The sequence below is a fragment of the Cyprinus carpio genome, chromosome B3, assembly GCF_018340385.1.
Source record: "Cyprinus carpio isolate SPL01 chromosome B3, ASM1834038v1, whole genome shotgun sequence".
Lineage (NCBI taxonomy): Eukaryota > Metazoa > Chordata > Actinopteri > Cypriniformes > Cyprinidae > Cyprinus > Cyprinus carpio.
Window position 1 is genome coordinate 3,043,622 of NC_056599.1, and position 26,996 is coordinate 3,070,617.

At 41.4% G+C, this 26,996-nt stretch overlaps 2 protein-coding genes across 2 annotated transcripts in view; both read right to left on the reverse strand.

Moving 5' to 3' along the window:
* Positions 1-6,304: 6,304 nt before the first annotated feature.
* On the reverse strand, positions 6,305-12,546 carry LOC109112563 (gastrula zinc finger protein XlCGF57.1-like). Its single transcript, XM_042721206.1, is given in 5 exon segments — positions 6,305-7,963; positions 8,132-8,205; positions 8,207-8,921; positions 12,102-12,217; positions 12,441-12,546. Coding segments are annotated over 4 exon segments (1,491 nt in total). The 5' UTR covers positions 12,187-12,217; positions 12,441-12,546; the 3' UTR covers positions 6,305-7,346.
* Positions 12,547-22,717: 10,171 nt separating this feature from the next.
* LOC109112557 (gastrula zinc finger protein XlCGF57.1-like) overlaps positions 22,718-26,996 on the reverse strand; it is an 89,857-nt gene continuing 85,578 nt past the window's right edge. Inside the window, exons 5-6 of the mRNA XM_042721186.1 lie at positions 24,456-24,617; positions 22,718-24,234 (exon numbers count right to left, since the gene is read on the reverse strand). Of these exons, the coding sequence (XP_042577120.1) occupies positions 23,261-24,234; positions 24,456-24,617 (1,136 nt within the window). The 3' untranslated portion in view covers positions 22,718-23,260. The remainder of the gene's footprint in view (positions 24,235-24,455; positions 24,618-26,996) is intronic.

Here is a 26,996-nt window from a genome sequence, read left to right on the forward strand (position 1 = left end):
ACCTTGGGAGAAACCAGGCTCAGTTGGGGGGCCAGTTCTCCTCTGACCAGACGAAACCAGCAGTTCAATTCCAGGCTGCAGCAAAGTCAAATTGTGCAGAAGAATCATCTGTTTCCTGTGGTCTTGTCCCGGTGGTCGTCTGAGACAAGGTCTTTACAGGGGATCTGTCTCTGGGACTCAACTAGTCGTCCTAGTCTCTGCTGACATTCAGGGCTGTAGAGGTCATCTCTATGTGCAGATCCACCATCTGATCTGGATACAGACTGGATCTGGTGGCTACGGTGACCTCGGAATAAGAGAGAAACAGACTAATATTAGCATATATCCCATTCTTCTTACGATGTAGCAAGTACATTGGGTGTTATGGGAAGTGTTCCCAGTTCCGGTTGACCTAATTAATGCAGGCTTTATGACTACTTAGCAAGATTTTAAAATCTGTACAATGTTTCATAGGGAGCCAGTGCAGTGTTGACAGAACCGGGTGTGGTGTTTTTTGTGAGCATCTTGTATATTGTATGTTGTAACACCAATGGGGACGCCATTGTGCTCTAAAGTGAAGTGCTAAACTTAATTCTTGCTGACTGTGACATGTTGATCTAATCATTATGTAATGGAATTAGTTATGCTGGTCTGGCAAGTTTTCTCCAGACTGTTGATTGTTTCATTTCTGCAAACTGTAGTATATATGTGACCCACTGGGCACAATAAAATTGAGCTTAGAATGAACTGCACTCTGTGTGTCTCATTCTTTGGTCCCGGGTACCTGGTCTCCTCTGCTCAGTAGCCTAACCTGAACCAGAATTATAGTTGCGATCTCGAAGGCAAGAATATATGATTTATTCTTACACCGGGCTAATATGGTCATAATTCCTGGTTCTAGTAAGAACTCTAGCTGCTGCATTTTGGAACAACTGGAGTTTGTTTATTAAGCGTGCAGAAGAACCACCCAAATAAGCATTACAATAATCTAACCTTGAGATTATTGTAACATGGTTACAATTTTATCTCTAATAGTATCAATCTTGGAATTAAAGTAGTTCATAAAGTCATTACTGCTGTGCTGTTGGGAAATGTCAATGCCTGTTGATGCTTTATTTTTCATTGATTTAGCCACTGTATTGAATAAATACCTGGGGTTATGTTTGTTTTCTTCTAAAAGAGACAAAAAAGCAATCGGATCTAGCAGTTTTTAATGCTTTTCTGAAGGATAGGGTACTTTCCCGCCATGCAATACAAAATACCTCTAGTTTTGTTTTCCTCCAGCTGTGCTCCATTTTCTGGGCTGCTCTCTTTAGGGTGCGAGTGTGTTATCCTTAATCTTCCTTAAGGCAAGGCAAGGCAAGGCAAGTTTATTTATATAGCACATTTTGTACACAATGGTTATTCAAAGTGCTTTACATAAAAGAAAGTAATCATGAAAAAAATAATCACATAAATAAAACAAGGAATTTAAAAACTTTGAAAATGAATTAAAAATGGACTTAAATAGAATTTACGTTATGGCGTGACGTGACATACAGCCAAGTATGGTGACCCATACTCAGAATTCGTGCTCTGCATTTAACCCATCCAAAGTGCACACACACAGCAGTGAACACACACCCGGAGCATTGGGTATCATTCATACTGCGGCGCCCGGGGAGCAGATGGGGGTTCAGTGCCTTGCTCAAGGGCACCTCAGTTGGGTATTGGCAGCCCGAGACTCAAACCCACAACCTTAGGGTTAGGAGTCAAAACTCTCTAACCATTAGGCCACGACTTCCCCTGAACAGTTAAAAATAGAAAATGATTTTACATAAAATACAGTGCAATCATTTCGGGTTGCATAAAATACAGTGCAGTTCAGTTCGGACATCGCACAGTGCTCATTCAATAAATGCACAGCTAAACAGATGAGTTTTGAGTCTAGATTTAAATGTGACTAATGTTTTAGCACATCTGATCTCTTCTGGAAGCTGATTCCAACTGCGGGCGGCATAATAACTAAAAGCAGAGTCACATTGTTTTGTGTGAACCCTTGGTATTTCTAACTGACTCGATCCTAATGATCTGAGTGGTCTGTTAGGTTTATATTCAGTGAGCGTATCTGCAATGTATTTCAGTCCTAGATCATTGAGTGATTTATAAACGAGTAAAAGTACTTTAAATATCAATCCTAAATGTAACTGGAAGCCAGTGTAAGGACCTGAGGACTGGTGTGATATGCTAAGATTTTCTGACTTGATTTTTAGTTGTTTGACGCCTAGAGTCAAGGTATCTATTCACCTTAAAAACTTCTTCTTTGTCTCCAAATGCAGTGACTTCCTTTTTCCTTGTTTAACTGAAGAAAGTTCTGGCACATCCAACTGTTAATTTCATCAATACATTGGCAGAGGGAGTCAATGGGGCTGTAGTCATTTGGAGATAAGGCTAGGTAAATCTGTGTATCATCAGCATAGCTGTGATAGGCAATTTGGTTCTTTCTCATTATTTGACTTAGTGGGAGCATATACAGTCTAAACAAGAACTGTGCAAGAATTGAGCCTTGTGGGACTCCGCATGTCATGGACGTCTACTTAGAATTATGCTCTCCTATACTCACATAATAACCTCTCCCTTCTAAGTATGACCTGAACCATTTGAGTACCATCCCAGAAAGCCTGACCCAGTTTTTCAGTCTCTCTAGTAGTATGTTATGATCAACAGTGTAAACGCAGCACTGAGATCTAGTAATACTAGCACTGATATTTTGCCAGAATCTGAATTTAAACGAATATAATTTATTATCTTAATGAGTGCTGTCTCTATGCTGTGATGTGCTTGGAAACCAGATCAAAAATTGTCCAGGTATCCATTTGAGTTTAAGTAGTTGTTCAGCTGATTAAAAGCTAACTTTTCTAGAATTTTGCCTATAAAAGGAAGCTTTTATATTGGTCTATAATTGCTCAAAATGGCGTTATCAAGATTGCTCTTTTTCAGAAGGGGCTTAACAACTGCAGTTTTCAGGGAGTTTGGAAAAGTCCCAGAAAGAGACTTTTAAGAGATCTGTTTCTAAACAGTTAAGCACTCTTTTGAAAAAATATGTCTGAAGTGTGTCAAGATAGCAGGTTGATGATTTTAGTTGCTGTACTATTTCTTCCAAAATTGCTATCAATTGCTTCAAAAATAGACATAGTATCTTTTTGATATTGCAGTCGAATCTGTCTTACCTCTGCATAACTTGGGGATGTGCTAATCCCCTTCCTGATATTAATGATATTCTCAGAAAAGAAGGAAGCAAACTCATTGGATTTGCTGTCGGAGAGCATTTCACTGGGAATCTGACTTGGGTGGTTTGTCAGTCTCTCAACAGTAGCAAAAAGAGTGTGAGTGTTGTTTAAGTTACTATTTATAAGATTTGAGATAAAACTCTGTCTAGCTGTGGCTAGTTCCACATTGAAAGCATGAAGACTGGCTTTATAGATGCTATAGTGAATTTCAAGTTTCGTCTTTCGCTATATCCGCTCAGTTTTCCTGCATTGTCTTTTCATACTCTGAACTGCTGTTGATTTTCTCCAAGCTGATTTCTGTCTGTTCGTTTTCTTACTGACTATTACTGGAGAAATATCATCAATAACTTTCTTAACTTTTGAGTTAAAGGAATCAAGGATAAGATCAACAGTGTCTGCAGAAATGCTTGGTGTTAAACATCAAGTCTACCCTCCCCCCTCCCTGGACCCCTTCCAGTTTGCATATCGGTCCAACCGCTTGACCAATGACGCCATCGCAACTGCCCTCCACTCAGCACTCACGCATATAGACAAAAAGGACTCACATATCAGAATGCTGTTCATAGACTTCAGTTCAGCATTCAACACAATCATACGTCAACAGCTCATTTACAAACTAGTCCAGCTGGGACCCAACACTTCGCTGTGCAACTGGCTGTTAGACTTTCTGACTGGAAGATCTCAGGCAGTACGGGTCAGTAGCAACACATCCAGCACCATCACACTGAACACTGGGGCCCCCCAAGGATGTGTGCTGAGTCCCCTCCTCTTCACTCTGCTGACCCACATTTGCACACTGTCACACAACTCCAACCTTTTTATTAAGTTTGCGGATGACACAACTGTGATGGGTCTCATTAGCAACAGAGATGAGACAAACTACAGGAGTGAGGTGAGCCGCCTGGCCGGGTGGTGCAGTGACAACAGTCTCTCTCTGAACGTGGAGAAGATGAAGGAGATTGTTGTTGACTTCAGGAGAGTGCACACTCAGCATGCTTCTCTGACCATCAACGGTGCAACTGTGGAGAGAGTGAGCAGCACCAAGTTCCTGGGTGTGCACATCACAGATGACCTCTCCTGGACAGAAAACACAGCAGCACTAGCCAAGAAAGCACAGCAGGGTCTCTACTTCCTCAACAAACTGAGAAGAGCTAGAACCCTGGCCCCCATCATGTGCACCTTCTACAGAGGCACCATAGAGAGCATTCTAACGAGCTGCATCACTGTGTGGTATGGTGCCTGCAGTGCATCCTGCCGGAAGACCCTTCAACACATAGTGAGACCAGCTGAGAAGATCATTGGTGTCTCTCTCTCCTCCCTCCAGGACATTTACGGAACCCGTAAAGCCCTCTGCATTGCAGGTGATCCCCACCCACCCGTCACACAGCTTCTTCAGTCTGCTGCCATCAGGGAGGAGACTGCGGAGTCTCCAGGCCAGGACCAGCAGACTGAAGGACAGCTTCATCCATCAGGCTGTCAGGAAGCTGAACTCGCTCCAGACCTTCGCTCCCAAACTTGCTTCCCTCTTCTGCCCCAGGCACCACTGAACTATGAACCCCCACCCCCCCGATCCCACGTCCCCAGGTCCTTTCAATCCCCTCTCCCACTAACATACGATGACATGCACCAGTCACTTTGTGCAGCACTGGTCTGCTCACTACCTCATTCAGCATAGAACTGACGTCATTCTACTACCATTTCAGTCAGTTTAAATAAAAGAACTGCTCTCTGAGCCCTTTGTCACTTTAATCAGACTGAATAAGCTTTTTTTTGCACTTTTGCACTTTCTCACAGCCTAGCACTGTCTTTATTTCCTGCATAAATGGGAAATATGTTGAAAACATTAATTATGTGACTCCATTAAACAACACCATTTAATACCTCGATGAACCACTAGACAACCTTCTCTTGGCTCAGAAAGAAGTAAACTGAGCAAGTAAACTTTCTTAAAGGAGCATACAGTACATTGAGTTAACCTGCTTATCATAAGCTAACATAAGACAAAACGAATAACCATAAAATGAAATTAATCACAAAGATTGCACTCAAAATGACAACATACCTGCATAAATGGAAAATATGTTGAAAACATGAATTCTGTGACTCTCTCCATTAAACAACACCTGTTGGCAAACAAGGAGTAAATAAAGCAGGCTAATATGAGTTAATCTCACTCACTCATTGTAAACAGTCACAATCGCAATCATTCACAAATACAATTTCATAATCCCACATAACAAAGTATGTCTAACAAAGCAACAATCCGCTTCAGTTCAGTATATATCATCAAATGTCAGTAATATTATGTTTTATGCCTCAATGAACAATGAGACAACCTTCTCTTGACTCAGAAGGAAGTGAACTGAGCTAGCAAAGCACGCAAACAAGTATATACTCTTAAGCCTGAGACACACTGCATGATTTTCGGCTGTCCCAGATGAAAGACTGGCATCGTAAAACAATCGTGGCAAATCAGAACTCTCCACAATTTTTTCATGATGCCAGTCTTTTGTCTGGGACAGCCGAAAATCATGCAGTTTTGTCTCGAGCTTTAAAGCGGCAATGCACTTTCCTAAACAAATCTTGAAAATCATATACATCTTAACTCAAAACAATAAAATAATGTATACAACCATATCAAATAAACAAAATGACATTTATATATTCACATACATATAATAAAACACATCAGTGGGGTGCATGATGATAAAAAGTAATCTGTGAGATTCTGTAAACGGGTACATACTAATATATATATATATATATATATATTTAATAATATATATATATATATATATATATATATATATATATATATATATGTATTAATTCAACAAACATTTGTCCATATAATTAAATATTTTTATAGGGCCACAGACTCAATCAATGGGTAACCTTTTACAAAATGTTATCAACTGGCAAAAATTAACTGTGATTGTGTGTGCCCTCCCGGTTTCCTTTTTCCTTTATAGTAGATGAGCGTTTTGAAAACGGAGTAAGACATGTGCCATGTAACCTAATAGAGATTTCTTAAACAAATCACACTGATAAATACATGCAAATAGTAGATTTTATTGGACATAAAAAAAGAGAACCACAAAGGAAATACATCCATGACTTGATGCTTTCACCTGTATGGGGCTTTATTGTACAATTTTATAAAACATGTCCAAAAAAAAAAAAACCAAACAAATATCAGCAAACATCAAGAAGTAAGTAAAATAATAAAGATAAACATTATAATATATCATAAGACTGCATTAAAAAACATAAAACTAAACCACTTAAATATCTCATTGTTTTCATTTTTGATGAATATAATATGATACTGATATGATATCCATATCTGTGCTATGGAAACCAACATACATATAAGCACAATGCTTTGGACATGTAATCATCTGGGTGGTGTGCACCAGTATACAATAATAGAGTACCTCCTACCTGCATACATATCTACATTTTGAGGTTTCCTCATAGTAACACAACTTATTAAGTCTTATTAAGTTACTGACAACTTACAGCTTGTTCTGCAGTAAATAGTTAATGGCATAAACTTTAACCAAGTATACAGAGTCCTTTTTTTGGGCTTTATTTAGGACAGGACAGTAGAGACTGACAGGAAAGCATGGAGCTGAAGAGAGGGGAGCTAGATCGGCAAAGGACTGCGAATCAGGATTCGAACCCGGGTCACCGGTGGGACAGTTGCACCATATGTCAGTGTGTTAACCACTAGGCCAGGGGTCTCCAAACTCAGTACTGGAGGCCACCGTCCTGCAGAGTTTAGTTCCAAGCAGCTCCAAAACTCCTGGCTGAAAGTTTCTAGTATGCCTAGTTAGACCTTGATTAGCTGGTCAGATGTATTTAACTGGTTTTGGAGCTAAACTCTGAAGGACAGTGGCCAACATCAAAATGACTGTGATGCATGTGGAGACTCAGTTCATGTATACCTGGTCAATTCATGTGTTTTCTCTGACCCCATAGATATCCAATCGTTAAAAAAAGACCAGGGGTAAAAGCCCTTTGTACAAGAGAGTCATCGACATTCAAACTGAACAAATATTTAAAATATGTGGTGTATGGGTTGTGTTACAGGGATTAACTAGGAAACTTAAAAACAGCACTTCGTGACATAAAGGTTTCTGACCCCTGGTTTAGACTGACACTTTTTCCACACTTCTTGGGTGAACTCAAGTGACAGTTAAGGGATTTTTTTTGTTTGAAACTCTTTCCACAGTGATCACAACTGAACAGATTCTCTCCGGTGTGAGTTCTCATGTGATACTTAAGGTTCACTGCTGTTGTGAAGCTCTTTCCACACTGTTGGCAGGTGAAAGGCTTCTCTCCAGTGTGACTTCTAACATGGACTTTAAGATAACATTTTTGAGAGAAGCTCTTTCCACACTGTTGGCAGGTGAAAGGCTTCTCTCCAGTGTGACTTCTTACATGGATTTTAAGATGTCCTCTTTGAGAGAAGCTCTTTCCACACTGTTGGCATGTGAAAGGCTTCTCTCCAGTGTGAACTATCATGTGGACTTTAAGGTGTACATTTTCAGTGAAACTCTTTCCACACTGTTGGCAAGTAAAAGCTTTCTCTCCCGTGTGACTTCTCATGTGGACTTTAAGATGTTGTTTTTGTGTGAAACTCTTCCCACACTGTTGGCAAGTGAAAGGCTTCTCTCCAGTGTGAACGCTCATGTGGAGATTTACATTTCCTTTCTCAGTGAAGCTCTTTCCACACTGAGTGCATGAATATGGCTTCTCTCCCGTGTGACTTCTCATGTGGACTTTAAGATGTTGTTTTTGTGTGAAACTCTTCCCACACTGTTGGCAAGTGAAAGGCTTCTCTCCAGTGTGAACTCTCATGTGGAGATTTACATTTCTTTTATCAGTGAAGCCCTTTCCACACTGTTGGCAGGTGTAAGGCTTCTCTCCAGTGTGAATTCTCATGTGTTTTAAGGTGTCCTTTTTCATTGAAACTCTTTCCACACTGTTTGCAGGTGAAAGGCTTCTCTCCAGTGTGAACTCTCATGTGGATTTTAAGATGTCCTTTTTGAGTGAAATTCTTCCCACACTGTTCACAGGTGAAAGGCTTCTCTCCAGTGTGAACGCTCATATGGAGTTTTACATTTCTTTTTTCATTGAAGCTCTTTCCACACTGTTGGCAGGTGAAAGGCTTCTCTTCAGTATGAATTCTCATGTGGCCTTCGAGGTGTCCTATTTCTTTGAAGCTCTTGCCACACTGTTTGCAGGAGAAACGCTTCTCTCCAGTGTGAATTCTTAAGTGGACTTTAAGCCTTTCTTTTTGTGTGAAACTCTTTCCACACTGAGTGCATGCATAAGGCTTCTCTCCAGTGTGAACTCTCATGTGGATTTTAAGACTTCCTTTTTCAATGAAACTCTTTCCACACTGAGTGCATGCATGAGGCTTCTCTCCAGTGTGAATTTGTGTGTGCTTTTTAAGGTTTCCTTTATGATTAAAAAACTTTCCACAGTGTTCGCAGGAGAAATCTCTAGTTCCTGTCTTCAGAGCTCTTTTTCGTGTGGAAGTCTTTTTAGTCTGCGAGCAGCTAAAATATTTTTCTTCCATTATGAAATCAAGATTTCTCTCAACCAGGTACTTCTCTTCATTTTCATTCAGTTCTTGACTCTCCTTTTTCAGCACCTTCAGGTCTAAGGTGAATAGAGACAAATACAAGTTAAAAGGTTAGTTCACCCAAAAATTACCCCATGATTTACTCAACCTCAAGCCATCCTAGGTATAGAACTTTCTTCTTTCAGATAAACACAATCAGAATTATTAAAAATCAATAAATAAATAAAAATACCCTGTGTCTTCCAAGCTTTATTATTGTAGATTCTGAAGCTCAAAAATCATCCAGCAATCATAAAAAAACACTTCTCACAGCTCCAGGAGGTTAATAATAATAATAATAATAATAATAATAATAATAATTCATTTTATTTATAGCCACCTTTCATGGCACTCAAGGTCACCTTACAAATAATAATAATAAAAAAGAAAATCATACAGCACAAAATCCATACAAAACAAGAAACAGTAAAATAAATGAAAACATTCATAATCATTGATCCACATATATGTAATCAAAAATAAGCCTGCTTAAATGAGTTTTAAGACGAGATTTGAAAGTGGGAAAACAATCAATGTTGCGGATGTCCTGGGGAAGGGCGTTCCTGAAAATAAGGGGCAGCATGACCATGTTGTTCAGATTAATACGTGGTTTAGTCAGAAAAACAGGTGAAGAGGATCTCAAGGTAGGTGCAGGAGTGTAGATTTGAAGAAGATCAGAAAGATAAGGAGGAGCAAGGTTATTAAGAGCTTTGTAGGTAACAAGCAAAATTTTGAAGTTGATATGATTTTGACCGGAAGCCAATGCAAATGGCAAAGAACAGGTGAAATATGTTCTACGAGAGGGGATCTAGTAATAATTTGTGCATCTGAATTCTGTACCAATTTCAACTTACGTAAGTTTTGAAGGAAGACCAAAAAGTTAAAGAATTGCAATAATCTAGATGTGACATAACCAAGGATTGCACAAGAACATAAGTAGTATTTGCTGTTAAAAAAGGATGAAGATGGTTTCAATTTTGTAAGTGAAAGTAGGCGGATCGGACAGCATTATTAATGTGAGCTTTAAAAGATAGTGTACTATCAAGGATGACACCCAAACTTTTCACCTGTAATGAAGAAAAACTAAAGAATGATCAACAGACACAGAAACACTGGAACACTGGAAGATTTTGCCAAATTAGACCTGGATGCTACAAGCACTATAAATTATTACATTTAAAGAATTAAAACTAAAGAAGTCCCAACTTTTTTGGAATTGTTTGTAAATCAATAATAAACAACAAGGGGCCCAAGACTGAACCTTGGGGGACACCTGCGGTAACATTTGATGATTCAGATATAAATTTTTTGAGTTGGACAAACTAAGTGTGTCCAGATAGATATGAGCTAAACCAGGACAGATTGGTACCTGTAATTACCAGGGAAGACAGCCTGCCTAGTAAGATGTTATGTGAGACTGTATCGAAGGCTGCAGTCAGATCAAGCTTGTTTGGTAGTATTTGCTTGTGGATATTTTGAATGTTTATATTAAAATAGTCCATAAAAGCTTTACATACATTAGTGGAGTAAATACAAGATGGTAAAGGTTCAGGAGACTGCAGAAGCTTATTGACAATTTTAAAAAGAAATCGAGTATCCCCTTCCCTTGCCCTAAATAAATTTGTATAAAATTCAGACTTGGCCTTTGTGATAGCATCCTTATAATCTTGACCTTGACCTTAGACAATGTAGCATAAACATTGAAAGACACCAGAAAATGATCAGAAATGGATAAGTCTGAAACTGTACAATTATGAGGAGTTATTCCACAGCAGCAAATAAGACCAAGAATATGTCCCTAAAGCCTCTGTTATTCTTTCCATGTCCGCGAGTTCGCTAGGGTCCGCTATGGTAGGCGTGACGTAAAAATCATACCGTCATCAGACATTGTGCACGGAGGCTCTGAGTGGACGACCGCATGCCTCCCATTTTTTGTGTCAGTAGGCTTCAAAAACACCATTGCACATGCAGTGTGAAAGTATAACTCAGGTTTTAGAGTGAGTAGGTGTATTGGCATATTGCTGTATACCAAAACTATCAACATAATATAAATTACCTTGTAAGTGGACCGTCACCCAACATAATCAAAGTAGGAGAAATGGAGCATAAAAAAAAGTTAAAAATTCAGTTTGTCTTAGGAGGCCAATAAAGAGTAGCAAGGATGATAGCTGTTGAAACATTAATCTTAAGAACAGTAGATTCAAATTAGGTAGATGTAGGCACAGTTACATGAGTTACTCTCCCCTTCTCCTGGGTTTTCAAATATAGACATATTCTGGGGGGACTGACTGATTCAGGTGTAGAAAGTCATCAGGCCGCTGCCAAGTCTCAGTTAGACACCAAAAAATCAAACATACATTCAGTGAGAATGTCGTGGACCAGAGGGCCTTTATTTGAAAGGGATCGGATTTTAAATAATCCAAGTGAGAACTATGATTTGCCATTGTTACTGTTACCCGATCTGGCAAGGCTAGTAAGCACATTTTGATCCATAGTCCTTGTACAGCGAGGATGAGATGACCAAAAACAACCGTATTGGATTTGTAGCATCAATTTCGTAGCTCTGCCGGGACTCAAGATGAATGTATTTCCGACAAGACTTAGGGACAACATCCAGATGAAGGTGTTAGACAGGCCACATGCACCAGAGTACACCAACCGAATTACTCTATAAAGGCCTTCTGAATTAAATCAATGTGTAAGACACATTGTGTAAGACAAATATCATTATTTAAAACTCAGTAAACAAAACAACTAGCTTTTGGAGCCATGCGGATACGCATTTGACTCATTAACTTCCGTGATGTAGTGCACACTCCTATGATGTGCTGTGCAGCTCATGTGCTTAGAATGTGTAGTACATCACAGGAGTGTTCACTACGTCATGGAAGTTAACATAAGTCAAATGTGAATAACCGTCAAAATCTCACCCCCTATCCACTGCCATTATAAATCTAGGAACAGCCAGGATATTTTTTTACATAACTCTGATTGTGTTCGTCTGAAAGAAGAAAGTCATACCTAGGACAGCTTGAGGGTGAGTAAATAATGGGGTAATTTTCATTTTGGGGTGAATTATCCCTTTAGCTTACACTCCAGGTCAAATAAAAGCCATAATTAGGAACATCATATGACATTCTTCAGAAACATCATTAATTTCTGTAGAGCTGTACTGTGAATAAGAATGAAATGAGTTCAGCTTTGAGAAAGAAACAAACCTGTTTGTTCCTCAGTATCTTCATGTTTGATGCTGAACACTTCTGCAATCCTAATGTCTTCACTCTCCTCTTTAATAAACGACATCTTTATAATAGTGTGTCACGTAGATGATTTTCTGTGAGTTTGGACAAGATGAGAATAATTAACAGAAAGAAAATAAATTCAATCTAAATGTGTTACTCATGTGCAGATGCACTTTGCTCAAAAAAAAAAAAAAAAGGTTCAGAAATATTATGCAAAGCATTACAATGTTACATGTAATAAAACATTAATTTAAGAGTTCTCGTTAGAAGCATAAAATTGCCAGAACAGTTTGGAACACTTCAAAAAACACAAACCTTTCTTCAGCCAAATCACAACAGAGCAGGAGCGCAGCACAGCCTTATGATGTCATATCTCCCCTCCAAAATAAAAGTCCCCTTTACACGTTAAAATCAGAAATGTGCAGACATATTCAAATACAAATAATAAAACACATCAGCGATGTTCAGAGTTAAATTCTTGTTGAAATACATATGGATGTTTTGCTAAAATATAACTAGAAGTGAAAGAGTTTGAACTACATCTAATATGTGAGATTCCGTAAATGATTCAACACCATATATATGTATATATATGATTTATTTATGATTTTTTAAAGATACATTCAGGATGAAAGAATACTACAAATAATAAAAATAAATAAATATGTTTAAAAAACAACAATGATAAAAGAGAAAGTAATAGTGGAAGTAAAGTAAGTACATACTCATCAGAAGATACTGAGACAAAGAGAGAAAATATTAGATGCACTTAAAACTGAATTATACAAATTATTACAAAAATTAAATTTACTAGCTGAAATGAAAAGGGCTGAATCAGAAAACCTAAAAGTTTGCAGGGTTTATAAGTAAGCTACAAAGGGCTTCCGAATTTTAGAGAATGGTGTACTCAGCTGGTGAAAATAAAATCTTTTGATGAAATATACAGATGCAGCTCAATAAATTAGAATGTCATGGAAAAGTTCATTTATTTCAGTAATTCAGCTCAAATTGTGAAACTCATGTATTAAATAAATTTAATGGACACAGACTGAAGTAGTTTAAGTCTTTGGTTCTTTTAATTGTGATGATTTTGACTCGCATTTAACAAAAACCCACCAATTCACTATCTTCACAAACGTGAAGGATGCATACAGCGCCACCCAAAGTATGCATACACTGCACTGGGAAAAGCAGACCACAAACTTGCTTCAGCCTCTCTACAAACCTTCTGAACTACAGATTGGGATGTACTGCAGGGGTCGCACAGTGGGAACACTGAGGAGGTTGTTGACTCCACTACTGACTACATCAACTTCTGTATGGAACTATTGTTCCAGTAAGACCTGTATGCTGCTATGCAAACAATAAGCACTTGATTATGAGCGACATCAAGGGTCTTCTGAACCAGAAGAAGAGGGCCTTTGATGACGGTTATGAGCTGGAGCTTAAGCGTGAGCAGAGGGAACTCAGAGTCCAGCTCAGGGAGGCAAAGGAGCAGTACAAGAGGAAGCTGGAGCAGAAGTTGCTGAACAGCAGCATGAAGGAGGTGTGGGATGGGATATAGATGATCACCGGATGCAGCTCAAAGCAGAGGGACACCATTGAAGGAGATGTGGGGAGAGTAAATCAGATGAACAATTTCTTCTACAGGTTTGACCACCCCAACTCTTTAACACCTCGGAACACTGCACCCCCCATACCCTCCTCTGCTGTTTTTGTCACCCCTGGAGGAAAATTCAGCACAGAGGAGAATGTTCCTCTACCAATGATGACAACAGCCCTGGTGTGTGGAGAGCTGACGAGGCTTCGTCCAAGCAAAACGGCTGGTTTAGATGGAGTATCCATGACTACTGAAGGCCTGTGCATTTGATCTGTGCGATCGTCTACACCGCATCTTCAACCTGAGCCTAGAAAAGGACAGGATCCATTGGCTGTGGAAAACATCATGCATCATAACAGTCCCAAATAAACCATGCCCTGGAGAGCAGAATGACTTCAAACCAGTCACCCTGAGCCACACTGACAGGCAGACCTCAGTACGTGCGACTGGGCTACTGCAGGTCTGACACTGTGGTCAGCAGTGTGGGAGTGCTGTGAGGGACTGTGCTCTCCCCGGTCCTGTTCACGCTATACACATCGGACTTCCAATATAACTCTGAGTCCTTTCACATGCTAAAGTTTGCAGATGACACTTCGATAGTGGGCTGTATAAGGAATGGACAGGAAGAGGAGTGCAGGAAACTGATCGAGGACTTTATTGCATGATGCGACTTCAACCATCTGCACCGCAACACCACCAAGACCAAGGAGATGGTTGTGGACTTCAGAAGGCCCAGGCCTCAACCAGAGCCTGTGATATTTCACAGCAACTGTGTGGAGTTTGTAAAGAATAACAAATATCTGGAAGTGCTGTTGGAATAAAAGTGGACTGGACTGTTAACTCGGATGCTCTGTGTAGGAGAGGACAGAGCTGCTTGTACTTCCTCAAAAGTCAACGCTGATATTCCTCACTGTGACTCTGGACCATACTACTCACTACTCACTATGTACCCTCCACTCTGTTTTGCACAGGACTTTGTTACAATCAATTTACACAGGACATTTAAATTTACATTTATTACATTTAAACTTTCTAGTATTTATTGCATGCCTTTATTATCATATACCTCATTGTGCCTAAGTTTGTGGATACTGTTGGAATTTGTGAATGAATTTCCCACTGGGACGAATAAAGTATCTATCTATCTATCTATCTATCTATCTATCTATCTATCTATCTATCTATCTATCTATCTATCTATTAACATCAGATAACCAGGGGTTAGAAGGGGCAGACCATGCTGGCCTGGAGGAGAGATGACAAATATTGTTTAGACGAGAGATTAAAGTAGAGCATAAAGTGTCAGTTGCTGCATTCACATCCAGAGATGATAAATGGGTAGGTGAGGGAAGAGAGGAGGATACTACAGAGGAAAGATGGGAGGGTGAAAGGAAGTGTAGGTTTCCTCTAAAAGTAACCAGTATAGGGGTTGGTGGCACACAGTTAGCAAAATGTAGTTTAAATGTAATGAAGAAATGGTCAGATATATGTAGGGGTTCTACCAGAATGTTGTCTGCAATACAATAGCGTGTGTAAATTAAGTCAAGTTGGTTGCCTGATTTGTGCAAACTTGTAGTGGTAAGGCGTTTGAGATCAAATGAATCAAGGAGTGAATGGAAGTCTGTAGCATAAGGCTTGTCCAGATGAATGTTGAAGTCACCAAAGACTAAAAGTGGACTGCCATCCTCTGGGAATGAGGACAGCAGCCCATCCAGCTCCTCTAGGAAGGTGAATAGAATTTGCCCAGGAGGACAGTAAATTACCACAACCTGGAGTTTTATAGGAGCTGTTACAGTGATCACATGAGATTCAAATGAGTTATAATTGTATAGGGGAGAGTGTGGAATTACTGTAGACAGAGAGATGGCATAAGTCTTTGGTATTAATTTATATAATAAAAAGCCTATAATAAATCAGTACATTAGATGAGGTAAAATAAACAATGTCAAATGACAACAATCATTACGAATATAATTTTGAGCAATTTTTTTTTTTTTTAATCAGTTTAACCATTATACAGAATGACAAAAATGTGACTAAGATTTCATTGACTAAAACCTGACTAAAATGCTCCGTACATTTAATTGACCTAAACTTGACTAAACAAAAACAGGACAAGGTTATCTAAATATGTACATTTGAGTAAGACTAAGACTAAATTAAAAATGGCTGCCAAAATAAATCCTGTGTATGGTTAATTAATAATAATCTTATTTTTAACTTTTTTTTAACTAAAACTAGAATAAAATGTTGAGACTTTTACCCCCGGTTTCACAGACAAGGCTTAATCCTAGTCCCCGACTAAAATGTAAGTCTGAGCTGTTTCAACTGAAAGAAACTTTCACTGATTGATCTTGAAATATGTCAGTGCCCTTGTTTTGTCTCAAGATGCACACCAGTAATGTTTTTTCTAAGGCATGTTTATAAAGATTAGTTTAAAACCCTTATTGAACTATGGCCTTGTCCTGTTTTAAGCCCTGCCCCCTCTGTGAAACCAAGCCTTTGTTTACTAAAACTTGACTAAAACTAAATAGGATAAGGTTGACTAAATATGATAAAAACTAACAAGACTAAAGTTGAAAATAGCTGACGAAATTGCACATTGATCTAGTAATTATTTTTCTCAATCTGTCAATGAACTAGCCGAGTTTAAAGATTGTCTCTGTAAGCAGCAGGGTCAATTAGATATTATTTTGAAGGATCTGAGTCTGAATTTAGCATGTAGATGGCGCTGCTGGCTCTCGAACCAGGACTGCCTGTTTTCAAGCTGATGGTAGACCAATTTGTATGCATTGCAATAAGTCTCGGGTCTCGGTGCTGGCAGGAGTTGTAGGTGGGAGGGAGTGAATGAACAGCGCTCTCTTCCACCCTCAGTACTCATGACTGAAGTGCCTTTGAGCAAGGCACTGAACCCCCAGTTGCTCCCCGGGCGCTGGATATAGCTGCCCACTGCTCCGGGTGTGTGTTCACGGTGTGTTCACTTCTCACTGCTGTGTGTGTGCACTTGGATGGGTTAAATGCAGAGCACCAATTTCGAGTATGGGTTTTGTCGAGGAGATCTGGTGGGAATACAGCCAAATTTAAGGGGGGATGTAGGTATAAGGCAGAGGCAGTTACCCCAGATGCAAAGTCAGAGTGTGTGTGTTTGTGTGTGTGTGTGTGTTTGGGGGGGTGGGGGTATTTTGGGTATTTTATTTGGGAATTTTGCCTTGGCTTATTGGTCAATGTCCTGTAATGGAAGTTTCATTCGGGGGTGTCAAAACCCCTTGCTTATTAGACGCAGGGTCTATGGTGTCTGTAGTTTCTATTCTTAACTGTTTTAATTCATTTTAAATCAATTTTAGATTTTTTTTATTTTATTTTATTTGTTTTATTGTTGTGATTATTTTTAAGATTATTTTAATTAATTTTGTGTAAAGCCCTTTGAATTACCATTGTGTATGAATTGTGCTATATAAATAAAATTGCTTTGCCTTGTCTATGATCCCAGAGAGTTTTTTTGAGTCCAGTTTCCCAACACATATGGAGTTAGCTGCAGTTAAAGGCTGCTAATGGATTGAAAATTCCGTAGTGTGGTTATTTGGAGCTAGAAGTTGAGGTTTTAGGTAGAGTTCTCCCTAAGATGGGAGTACTAATCATGAGAGATTCTAAATATCCCTTGATAAAGCAACAAAAGCCCTCAGTTCCAGGCATTCTTGGTATGAATATTCTTAATTGTTGTTACCAAGACATGTTTTGCCAGTATGAAGGGATTTATTTGCCTCTGTTACAGTACAGCAGGGAGGAAAGGAGTGGAAACGAGCCCTGTTGGAATGCCAGAGTCTAGCTCTGACTGCAGGGACTGGTTTAGTGGGTCAGGCAGTTGTAAGAGTAGGATCTGCAATACGAGTTCCTGCAGGCTACCTTCCGTGGGTCCCCACAAAGTACTGTCAGAATATGGCTTGTGTTATCACTTCTGTTTTTTTGGAGCTGCCAACAAATGAGGAGGGTGTTTTACCTGCTAATATTCTCATCTCAAAATGGCTTTTGCCTGTTTTGCCAAAGTGTAGTTCATGCCCCTATAGTAAATCTTGGAGACAGGGACCAGTGGCTTAAGCCAAAAACTTTTCTTGGTCACTTGTATATGTTCAGCTTATATCTTCTACAGCCAAAAATCTGGGTGTTATTGCAGCAGCATACTGCAAAATGCAGCAGCTAGAGTCCTTACCAGGTCAAGAAAATATGATCATATTACCCCAATTTTACAGTCTCTGCACTGGTTAACTATTAAGTTATGTATCAGTTACAAAATATTACTACTTTTAAGGCCCAATATGGATTAGCTCCTGCGTACCTAACTAGTCTTCTATCATGCTACAATTAGGATTTGCACCCCATGGTAACTGGGAATTACACAAGCTTCAGTCTGAACCCAGAATACCTGACAAGAGATGATGCCAACCCTCAAACAACATAACTACCAAATTTTGCCTTAAGTGTGATTGCAACAATTAATATTGTAGAAACTTACATTTTCTGAAAAGCTGCTTTGCAACGATTTGTATTGTGAAAAGCACTATACAAATAAACTTGAATGGAATTGAATTTATCTGGTATTACTATCAGAAATTGATTGGAATTCCAATTCAAAGCTTAGCATGCACCATCTTGGAAATAAAGCTTCATGTCTTTATGTCTGTAACGCACGTTGTCAGTTATTTCTCTGAATGTTATGATGCATCTATTTTTTTATGTCCTGATTAAGCCACATCTATTTCAAATGTGCAAATTCTATGGTGTTTTACTATCATTACATTTTCTATAGGAGTAAAAGTTATGTGTATATGTTGAATTATTATTAATTTAACCAACATTTAAATAATGAACTGCTTCAAAATGCATGCTGTTAATGAAATCATTGTTGAACCATTTCCAGTAAGACTACTGTACCTATAAAAACAATATAACAGCATAATTACATAAACAGTGAATAACTGTACAAGGCACATCTGTCACGGTGTCTGGTCTGTGTATCCCTGGGTGTCCACTAGAGGTCTCACTTCCCCTTATCGTCATCCCACTTCAGAACTACATTTCCCACAAGTCTTGTTGGTACTCATCACTGTTCATTGTATTCAGCTGTTCCCACTTACATTGCTTGCACCTGTCTATATATACCTGGTTTGTTTCTGTCTTTGTTACGGAGTCCTTGTTGAATGTCACCCAGCTATTTCGTGTTTCCTTGCCCTAGTTTATGTTTCTTGTTTTGGACTGCTTACCTGGATTTTGACCTTTGCCTGGCTGATTATGAGTTTTGGATTATCCCAATAAAACACTGCAATTGGATCTACCTATTTGTGTGCGTGTCTGACAGAAGGACTCCGTCATGCCTAGATCCAGCGGTGTGGGATTTCGAATCTGTTCCCCAGCCACCATGGAGGAACGGAGGGGGAGATTCCTGAACTTAACCACCCTTCGTCAAAGGGGGGAGCGAGGTGGGTGGCCTGGCGCAATTGTTTTTGGACCATGGCAGTCGGGTTAGGTTATAATGATGCAGTACTGAAAGACTTGTTTAATGATTGCCTGGATGACCCTTTGCCTCAATGGGAGATGAAGGGGTTGGAGATCCTGGACTTTTGGAGGTTTACCCATTACCTGCGCCATCGTGCTCAGTGGGATGCAGCAACAACACCTGAGTCTCCAGACAAGACTGTCGCCAGCCCAGCGCCACAGCACCAGATGGCCGCCAGCCCAGCGCCACAGCACCAGATGGCCGCCAGCCCAGCGCCACAGCACCAGATGGCCGCCAGCCCAGCGCCACAGCACCAGATGCGGAGGCGGTGGCCGATGCCGTTCCGGAGGCCGAGGCCGAGGCGGTGGCCGATGCCGTTCCGGAGGCCGAGGCCGAGGCGGTGGCCGATGCCGTTCCGGAGGCCGAGGCCGAGGCGGTGGCCGATGCCGTTCCGGAGGCCGAGGCCGAGGCGGTGGCCGATGCCGTTTCGGAGGCCGAGGCCGAGGCGGTGGCCGATGCCGTTCTGGAGGCCGAGGCCGAGGCGGTGGCCGATGCCGTTCCGGAGGCCGAGGCCGAGGCGGTGGCCGATGCCGTTCCGGAGGCCGAGGCCGAGGCGGTGGCCGATGCCGAGGCCGAGGCGGTGGCCGATGCCGTTCCGGAGGCCGAGGCAGTGGCCGAGGCGGTGGCCGATGCCGAGCCGGAGGCCGAGGTGGTGGCCGATGCCGTTCCGGAGCCGGAGGCCGAGGCGGTGGCCGATGCCGTTCCGGAGGCCGAGGCCGAGGCGGTGGCCGATGCCGTTCCGGAGGCCGAGGCCGAGGCGGTGGCCGATGCCGTTCCGGAGGCCGAGGCCGAGGCGGTGGCCGAGGCCGTTCCGGAGGCCGAGGCCGAGGCGGTGGCCGAGGCCGTTCCGGTGGCGGAGGCCGAGGCGGTGGCCGATGCCGTTCCGGAGGCGGAGGCCGAGGCGGTGGCCGAGGCCAAAGCCGCAGGCCTTCCGGAGCGCCTTCACGTCTCCGCAGGGCCTCCGGGATGGCAGGTTCCGCTCTGGTTGCTCAAATGGCGGATTCCTCCCTGGCCCTCGGCACAACTGGAACTTACCGATCCTCCGTGGCCACCTGAACTGCCTGGTCCCTCGTTGTCCCCTGAACTTTCGGGTCCACCCTGGCCCCCTGAACTGACTGATCCACCTTGGCTGCCAGTGGAGCCATCACTGCCTGTCCCTGTTCCCCTACACGGGCCTGGCCCTCCATCCCTCCCCCTGTTCTACCTCCACCAGTCCACCTCCCTCCTGGTCTTTTTGGTTTGTTTTTTGTGTCTTAGGAGCATCTGGAAGCTGCTCCTTAGAGGGGGGGGTAATGTCACAGTGTCTGGTTTGTGTATCCCTGGGTGTCCGCTAGAGGTCTCACTTCCCCTTATTGTCACCCCACTTCAGAACTACATTTTCCACAAGTCTTGTTGGTACTCATCACTGTTCATTGTATTCAGCTGTTCCCACTTACATTGTTTGCACCTGTCTATATATACCTGGTTTGTTTCTGTCTTTGTTACGGAGTCCTTGTTGAATGTCACCCAGCTATTTCGTGTTTCCTTGCCCTAGTTTATGTTTCTTGTTTTGGACTGCTTACCTGGATTTTGACCTTTGCCTGGCTGATTATGAGTTTTTGGATTATCCCAATAAAACACTGCAATTGGATCTACCTATTTGTGTGCGTGTCGTGACAACCTCAAAAAGCATAAATCTTTATTCAGATTTTGTAAGCACTTTGTGATTTGTAAATACATATGTTGAGAATCTCATCCATCTGATTTTTATTATGTTCATCTGATGTTTGTTACTGTTATGAATATGATACTTAACATTTTAATATGCAGGGAAATGCCCGATGCCGTTCCGGAGCCGGAGGCCGAGGTGGTGGCCGATGCCGTTCCGGAGCCGGAGGCCGAGGCGGTGGCCGATGCCGTTCCCGGAGGCCGAGGCAGTGGCCGAGGCGGTGGCCGATGCCGAGCCGGAGGCCGAGGTGGTGGCCGATGCCGTTCCGGAGGCCGAGGCAGTGGCCGAGGCGGTGGCCGATGCCGAGCCGGAGGCCGAGGCCGAGGCGGTGGCCGATGCCGTTCCGGAGGCCGAGGCCGAGGCCGAGGCGGTGGCCGAGGCCAAAGCCGCAGGCCTTCCGGAGCGCCTTCACGTCTCCGCAGGGCCTCCGGGATGGCAGGTTCCGCTCTGGTTGCTCAAATGGCGGATTCCTCCCTGGCCCTCGGCACAACTGGAACTGACCGATCCTCCGTGGCCACCTGAACTGCCTGGTCCCTCGTGGTCCCCTGAACTTTCGGGTCTAAACTGGCTGACTGAACTGACTGATCCACCTTGGCTGCCAGTGGAGCCATTGCTGCCTGTCCCTGTTCCCCTACACGGGCCTGGCCCTCCATCCCTCCCCCTGTTCTACCTCCACCAGTCCACCTCCCTCCTGGTCTTTTTGGTTTTGTTTTTTGTGTCTGAGGAGCATCTGGAAGCTGCTCCTTAGAGGGGGGGGGGTAATGTCACAGTGTCTGGTCTGTGTAACCCTGGGTGTCCACTAGAGGTCTCACTTCCCCTTATTGTCACCCCACTTCAGAACTACATTTCCCACAAGTCTTGTTGGTACTCATCACTGTTCATTGTATTCAGCTGTTCCCACTTACATTGTTTGCACCTGTCTATATATACCTGGTTTGTTTCTGTCTTTGTTACGGAGTCCTTGTTGAATGTCACCCAGCTATTTCTTGTTTCCTTGCCCTAGTTTGTTTCTTGTTTTGGACTGCTTACCTGGATTTTGACCTTTGCCTGGCTGATTATGAGTTTTGGATTATCCCAATAAAACACTGCAATTGGATCTACCTATTTGTGTGCGTGTCGTGACAACCTCAAAAAGCATAAATCTTTATTCAGATTTTGTAAGCACTTTGTGATTTGTAAATACATATGTTGAGAATCTCATCCATCTGATTTTTATTATGTTCATCTGATGTTTGTTACTGTTATGAATATGATACTTAACATTTTAATATGCAGGGAAATGCCCAACATTAAACAAATAACCAAATTTACATGCAGGATGTTTACGTTGTACATTAATAATTCAGATATAAAAATGCTGACTGGTTAGGTGTCGTTTTTTCATTAAAATAATTTGATTTCCTATTAATTTATTAGAATGTATGGGAATACAAATATAGCAGTGCAGTGGCTTCACTTTCATAACGTCATGAGCAATCCAGTTCTCTATTATATATTTATTATTAATTTAATATAATATATGGGAGTGCTGTGGCTTCACTTTCATAACGTCATGAGACGTCACAAAGTCCTCAAGACACATCAGATTCTTCACTTTCATAACGTCATGAGCAATCCACTTGTTTTCATAATCCTTGGAACCAAACTTAAAATCAGAAATAAAATTAGATTAATCACACAGCCCTAAAGTACAAGAGAGATCTCACTTTTAGACTGTGAACAACAAAAACACATCAATGAAAAATTTCTTGATTTTATCTCATATATAAAAGGTTCACAAGATACAATTAGCTTGATAAATTTGTGTAGCAATAATACATTGTAAGTGTATTTCTTTAATTTCTCCAGTACTGAAAGCAGAACCGATAACGTCAGAGCTTATCAATACTACAGTATTTCATAATATAACCGGTTTAATACCAGATACAAAGAGAAGCAAAGAAGGATCAGTTGCAGAGCTACAGCTAAATTTCCTAAATACATCATAAGTGGAAGAATAATTTAGAAACATTCTAAATCATTTTAGAAACAACAATGAAGAAGAAAATTTAAAATAAATCTCAGTCTTTCTTAAAAGTGTTACAGTCTCTTCTTCAGCTTCCTGATGAAGATGAAGATGAACTTTATTCACTGTGAAAACTTGAGACAATGTTTATTTGTCATGTCACTTGTAATGACATGACAAATTGATTTATGCAGATGATATTTTATTGCTTGATGCATTATTGTCACATTTTGTGATGATGCAAATCAGATCTGAAAGAGCTGAAAATGATCTACTTGCTGTGATTGTTTTTTGTATGACTGTGTAGAGCAGAAGATTGATTGAAACTCTTCCCACATGCAGTGCAGTGATATGGTTTCTCTCCTGTGTGGATCCTCTCATGTGTTTTCAGATTTGATGACTGAATGAATCTCTTGTCACAGTGTGAACACTTGTAAGGTTTCTCTCCAGTGTGAAACATCTCATGTGTTTTCAGGATTCCTGACCGACTGAATCTCTTGTCACAGTGTGAACACTTGTAAGGTTTCTCTCCAGTGTGAATCCTCTCGAGCTTTTTTAAATGGCTCGCTGTAATAAAAGTCTTCTCACACTCAAAGCACATGTACTCTCTCACAGCAGAATGTCTTTTCTGATGTTCTTTTAAATAACGTAGACGTGCAAAAGTTTTTCCACACAACTGACATGAATGTGGTTTCTCCTTTGTATGAACTCTCAGGTGTGTTTTCAGGGCTGAAGCACTCAAAAATGTTTTCCCGCATTGATCACATGTGTACAGTTTCTCTCTAGTGTGAATGTTCTTGTGTATCTTAAGGATTGCTGATCGTGCAAAACTCTTTCCACACTGATCACAAGTGAACGGTTTCTCTCCAGTATGAACTCTCATATGCTCCAAAAGACTTCCTTTTATTGTGAATCTCTTCCCGCACTGATCACATGCATATGGTTTCTCTCCAGTGTGGATCCTTTTATGTTTTTTCAGGTGTCCTGAATGTCTGAATCTCTTGTCACAGTGTGAACACTTGTATGGTTTCTCTCCGGTATGAAGTCTCATGTGAAGCTCAAGATTATGTTTGCATCTCAAACTCTTTCCACACTGAGTGCAGGTGAAAGATTTCTTGGCTCTTGTTTTCTTTAATATTATCTGTTTGCTTTGACAGCAAATCAAAGGGTTTTCTCCAGTTTTGAAGTAATTTTTCTCCTCAATTTCACTCAATTCTTCATTGTCCTCATTTTCATCAATCAACTCTGAAATAAATGCAAAAACAGTTCCTTTGTCAGTAACTCATTAAAAGGTGAAAAAACATAAAATTGAACCCTGATGTAACAGCGTGTCCCTTATTATTTGATTTAGTTATATTATTGAAGATCTCTTAAGATGTTTCCAGTTACAACAAACACAACCTAAAACTACTTGAAACTTCAGAACCGTCAGAATTATTAATGAAGAATGAAGAATAAACGCCAACCTGTTTGTTCTTCAGTATCTTCAGAGTATTTGATTCTGCAGGGTTCTGGATCTCTCATCTTCTCTCGGTCCTCTTTAATAAACTCAGTCTTCACAGATTTCTTCCTGATGTGTTGATGCTCGTCTTCACTTGTAAACTGATGGGAATATTCCAGCTGAATTTCTGTGTGGAAGCAGCAGATTTGCCATAATCAACAAGAAACCATGACGTGTTGTCTCTTTGTAAATCATTATATCACTATATTAGAGTGTAGACACAAAACTAAGAGTGTAGAGCACATCAATTTAAAATGTTTATTCAGTAATACTGAATGCAGTAATGCCACAGCCATATCACTCTACAGCCCAAGACTGGTTGCCCACTGAAGCTAAGCAGGGTTGAGCTGGTCAGTACCTGGATGGGAGACCTCCTGGAAAAACTAGGTTGCTACAGGAAGAGGTGTGAGGCCAGCAGGGGGCGCTCACCCTGTGGTCTGTGGGGGTCCTAATGTCCCAGTATAGTGATGGGGACATTATACAGTCAAAAAATTACAGTCTTTCGGATGAGACATTTAACCAAGGTCCTGACTCTCTGTGGTCATTAAAAATCCCATGACACTTCTCGTAAAGAGTAGGGGTGTAATTCCCAGTTTTCTGGCCAAAGCATCTGCTAAATGACTAAATGTAATATTATATATTTTACATTTACATTTAATCATTTAGCAGACGCTTTTATCCAAAGCGACTTACAAATGAGAACAGTAGAAACAATCAGATCAACGAGAACAACAACGGTATACAAGTGCTATGACAAGTCTCAGTTAGTGTAGTACAGAACACGTAGCCAGGGGTTTTTTTTTTTTTTTTTTGGGAATATGATAGAAAAGAAAAAAGGTAAGTACTAGTATTAGTTGGTTAAGTGCAGGCGAAAAAGATGAGTCTTTAGATGTTTTTTCAAAATGAGTAAAGACTCAGCTGTTCGAACTGAGATCGGGAGGTCATTCCACCAGCTGGGAGCAGTCCAGGAAAAAGTCCGTGAGAGTGAGTTTTGAACCTCTTTGGGATGGCAACACAAGGCGTCGTTCACTTTGCAGAGCGCAAACTTCTGGAGGGTGCATAAGATTGAACTAGTGAGTTTAGGTAAGTTGGCGCCGTGCCAGTGGTCGTTTTGTAGGCAAGCATCAGTACCTTGAATTTGATGCGAGCGGCTACTGGTAGCCAGTGTAACCTGATGAGGAGAGGAGTAACATGGGCTGTTTTTGGCTCATTGAAGACAACCCTCGCTGCTGCATTCTGGATCAGTTGTAGAGGCTTGATAGTACATGCAGGAAGGCCCGCCAGGAGAGCATTGCAATAGTCCAGTCTGGAGAGAACAAGAGCTTGGACAAGAAGTTGGGTGGATTGCTCTGACAGGAAGGGTCTATTCTTCCTAATGTTGAATAAGGCAAATCTACAGGAGCGGGTCGTTGTAGCAATATGGTCTGTGAAGCTTAACTGATGATCCATCACAACTCCTAGGTTTCTGGCTGTCCTGGAAGGAGTTATGGTTGACGAACCCAGCTGTATAGAGAAGTTGTGATGAAACGATGGGTTAGCTGGAACCACCAGCAGTTCAGTCTTAGTAAGGTTGAGCTGAAGGTGATGGTCATTCATCCAGCTAGAAATGTCACTCAGACAGGCTGAAATGCGAGCAACTACCGTCGGGTCATCTGGTTGGAATGAGAAGTAGAGTTGAGTGTCATCAGCGTAGCAGTGATAGGAAAAAGCCATGCTTCTGAATGACAGATCCTAATGACGTCATGTAGATGGAGAAGAGAAGCGGTCCAAGTACTGAGCCTTGAGGAACCCCAGTAGCAAGTTGTTGTGACTTAGAAACTTCACCCCTCCAAGACACCATGAAGGATCTATCAGACAGGTAGGAGTTAAGCCACTGGAGTGCGGTTCCAGAGATGCCCATCTTTCTGAGGGTGGACAGGAGAATCTGGTGATTAACAGTGTCAAAAGCAGCAGACAGGTCCAGCAAAATGAGTACTGAGGATTTTGAAGCTGCTCTTGCCAGTCGCAGGGCTTCAGTAACCGAGAGCAGGGCAGTCTCAGTTGAGTGGCCACTTTTGAAGCCAGATTGATTGCTGTCCAGGAGGTTGTTCTGTACAAGAAACATAGAGAGCTGGTTGAACACAGCTCGTTCGAGTGTCTTTGCAATGAATGGAAGAAGGGATACCGGTCTGTAGTTTTCTAGGAGTGCTGGATTTAGAGATGGTTTCTTCAGCAGTGGGCTTACCCGAGCCTGCTTAAATGCTGAGGGAAATGTTCCAGAGTGAAGAGAGGAGTTGATAATGTGAGTAAGTGAAGGTATGACTGAAGAAGAAATCGCTTGAAGGAGGTGAGTGGGGATCGGATCCAGAGGGCAAGTAGTAGGATGACTGGACAGGATAAGTTTGGAAACGTCCGTCTCTGAGAGTGGAGAGAAGGAGGAGAACGAGTGAGCATTAGTCGTTGTGAATTTATCCTCAGTCTGCGGCGTGGAGAATTGGTCACTGATGGTTCTTGTCTTATTTGTGAA